The 1,370-nt window shown below is 47.5% G+C and overlaps 2 protein-coding genes across 2 annotated transcripts; both read right to left on the reverse strand.

Moving 5' to 3' along the window:
* Positions 1–135: 135 nt before the first annotated feature.
* On the reverse strand, positions 136–927 carry GNI_188750 (hypothetical protein; the record flags this gene model as incomplete). The annotated part of the gene is made up of 1 exon (XM_011136372.1): positions 136–927. One exon carries the CDS (start codon positions 925–927, stop codon positions 136–138), a length of 792 nt encoding a protein of 263 aa, XP_011134674.1.
* Positions 928–988: 61 nt separating this feature from the next.
* GNI_188760 (hypothetical protein) lies at positions 989–1,194 on the reverse strand (the record flags this gene model as incomplete). Its single annotated transcript, XM_011136373.1, has 1 exon — positions 989–1,194. A coding segment is annotated over one exon (206 nt), but the record flags the coding sequence as incomplete, so codon positions are not given.
* Positions 1,195–1,370: the final 176 nt, after the last annotated feature.

Consider the following 1,370-nt stretch of genomic DNA (forward strand, 5'->3'; position numbering starts at 1 on the left):
TGGTATGTCTACCATCCCTACTTATGTTGTTGGAGGTTTGTTTGTCAAAAGTTCGGTTGCTTCTAGCATTGCAGACTTTGTTTGTTTGACTCCCGTTAGCCGGGGCAGGCGTTCATGGTTGTAAAAGGTCTACCTCTACTCATCCCTCCTGTCTTCTCGGTAGTGGTTAAGCCTGTGTATCGACAGCATAGGGTTCATTAACATTATGCCACATGTGTCACAAGCATCTTCTTTATCCTCATCGTCAGTTTTAGGGCATTGATGTCTCATGTAAGAACTTGAGCCTCCAAATCCTTTATGGCAGCCCGAGCACCACGTCGGGTTCCCTTTTATAGTTGTAATTTTCTGGTGTGCTACGTTATCATGTCTCCTTTTGGCCTGTGTCGTCGTGAACTTTTTTCCACATGGTTCGCATGTCATCAAGTTCGTCTTGACTGCTGCCAGGGTCTTGTCCCTGATGTTCATGCCCCTTTGTACCTCTAAGTCCTCTTCCTCCGAGCTCAGCTCCTTTTGCTCTAAGTTTCGTATTCCATCGTACGCATGCTTATCAAGTCTGTACTCATCTATGTTATCCTCCGTTGGCTGTAGACACTCGAGTAGGTGCACGGATAGATGTGGATTGGCAAAAACCTCACCACATCTCGAACACGTAAGCTTGCGCTTCTCCTGCTCTAGGGTTCCGGTACACCTGTGGACCCTATAGGTCCATGACCATAGTCGCCTATTGCATCCTGCACAGAAGATCGATTGCCCCTTAGGCGGGTAATACTGTCCTCGATGGTACTTCTTGTAGTGTCGCTTCATCAGGTGAGGATCCGTCTGAACGGCCTCACAGCGCAGACAGATCTTCAATCTGTCCACCATCCTCTTTACGACTTTCTTCCTATATTGGAGGGTCTGAGTATCCAGTTTGTTCGCAGCTGTCATTCCTAAAATTTCGATATTGTAGGGTTCCCGTCTCAATCTTGTTCGCTGGTTATTTCCATCTTCATTTCGGATCGTAGAGTTCCTTTTGGTCAACCTCCTGGCTGGAAGTCGTAATCTGATGCATGAGCATGTGGGCAGAGTATTCCGGATTGGACAGCTCGCCTTGATCGCATAATTGACAGCGTTTAGCCGATAGTTCATTCTTCAAGGTTCCTGTGCATTTGTGCTTTACGTATGTTGCCGCAGTCTTAAAGATAGTGTCACAGCCTATACAGCATATTGGTAACCCCCTTGGTCTTTCGGTACCGGGATGGTACAGCGCGTCATGTCTTCTTAGTGCTTGTGAGGATTTGAGTTGTTTATCACAGCGGTTGCAAGTGGACTGCTCCTTCCTTATGCGCTCCTCCGTCTCTCGCCTCATCACTTCAACCTCCTCCTTCAGG

This window comes from Gregarina niphandrodes (assembly GCF_000223845.1).
Source record: "Gregarina niphandrodes unplaced genomic scaffold scaffold00079, whole genome shotgun sequence".
NCBI classification, from domain to species: domain Eukaryota; phylum Apicomplexa; class Conoidasida; order Eugregarinorida; family Gregarinidae; genus Gregarina; species Gregarina niphandrodes.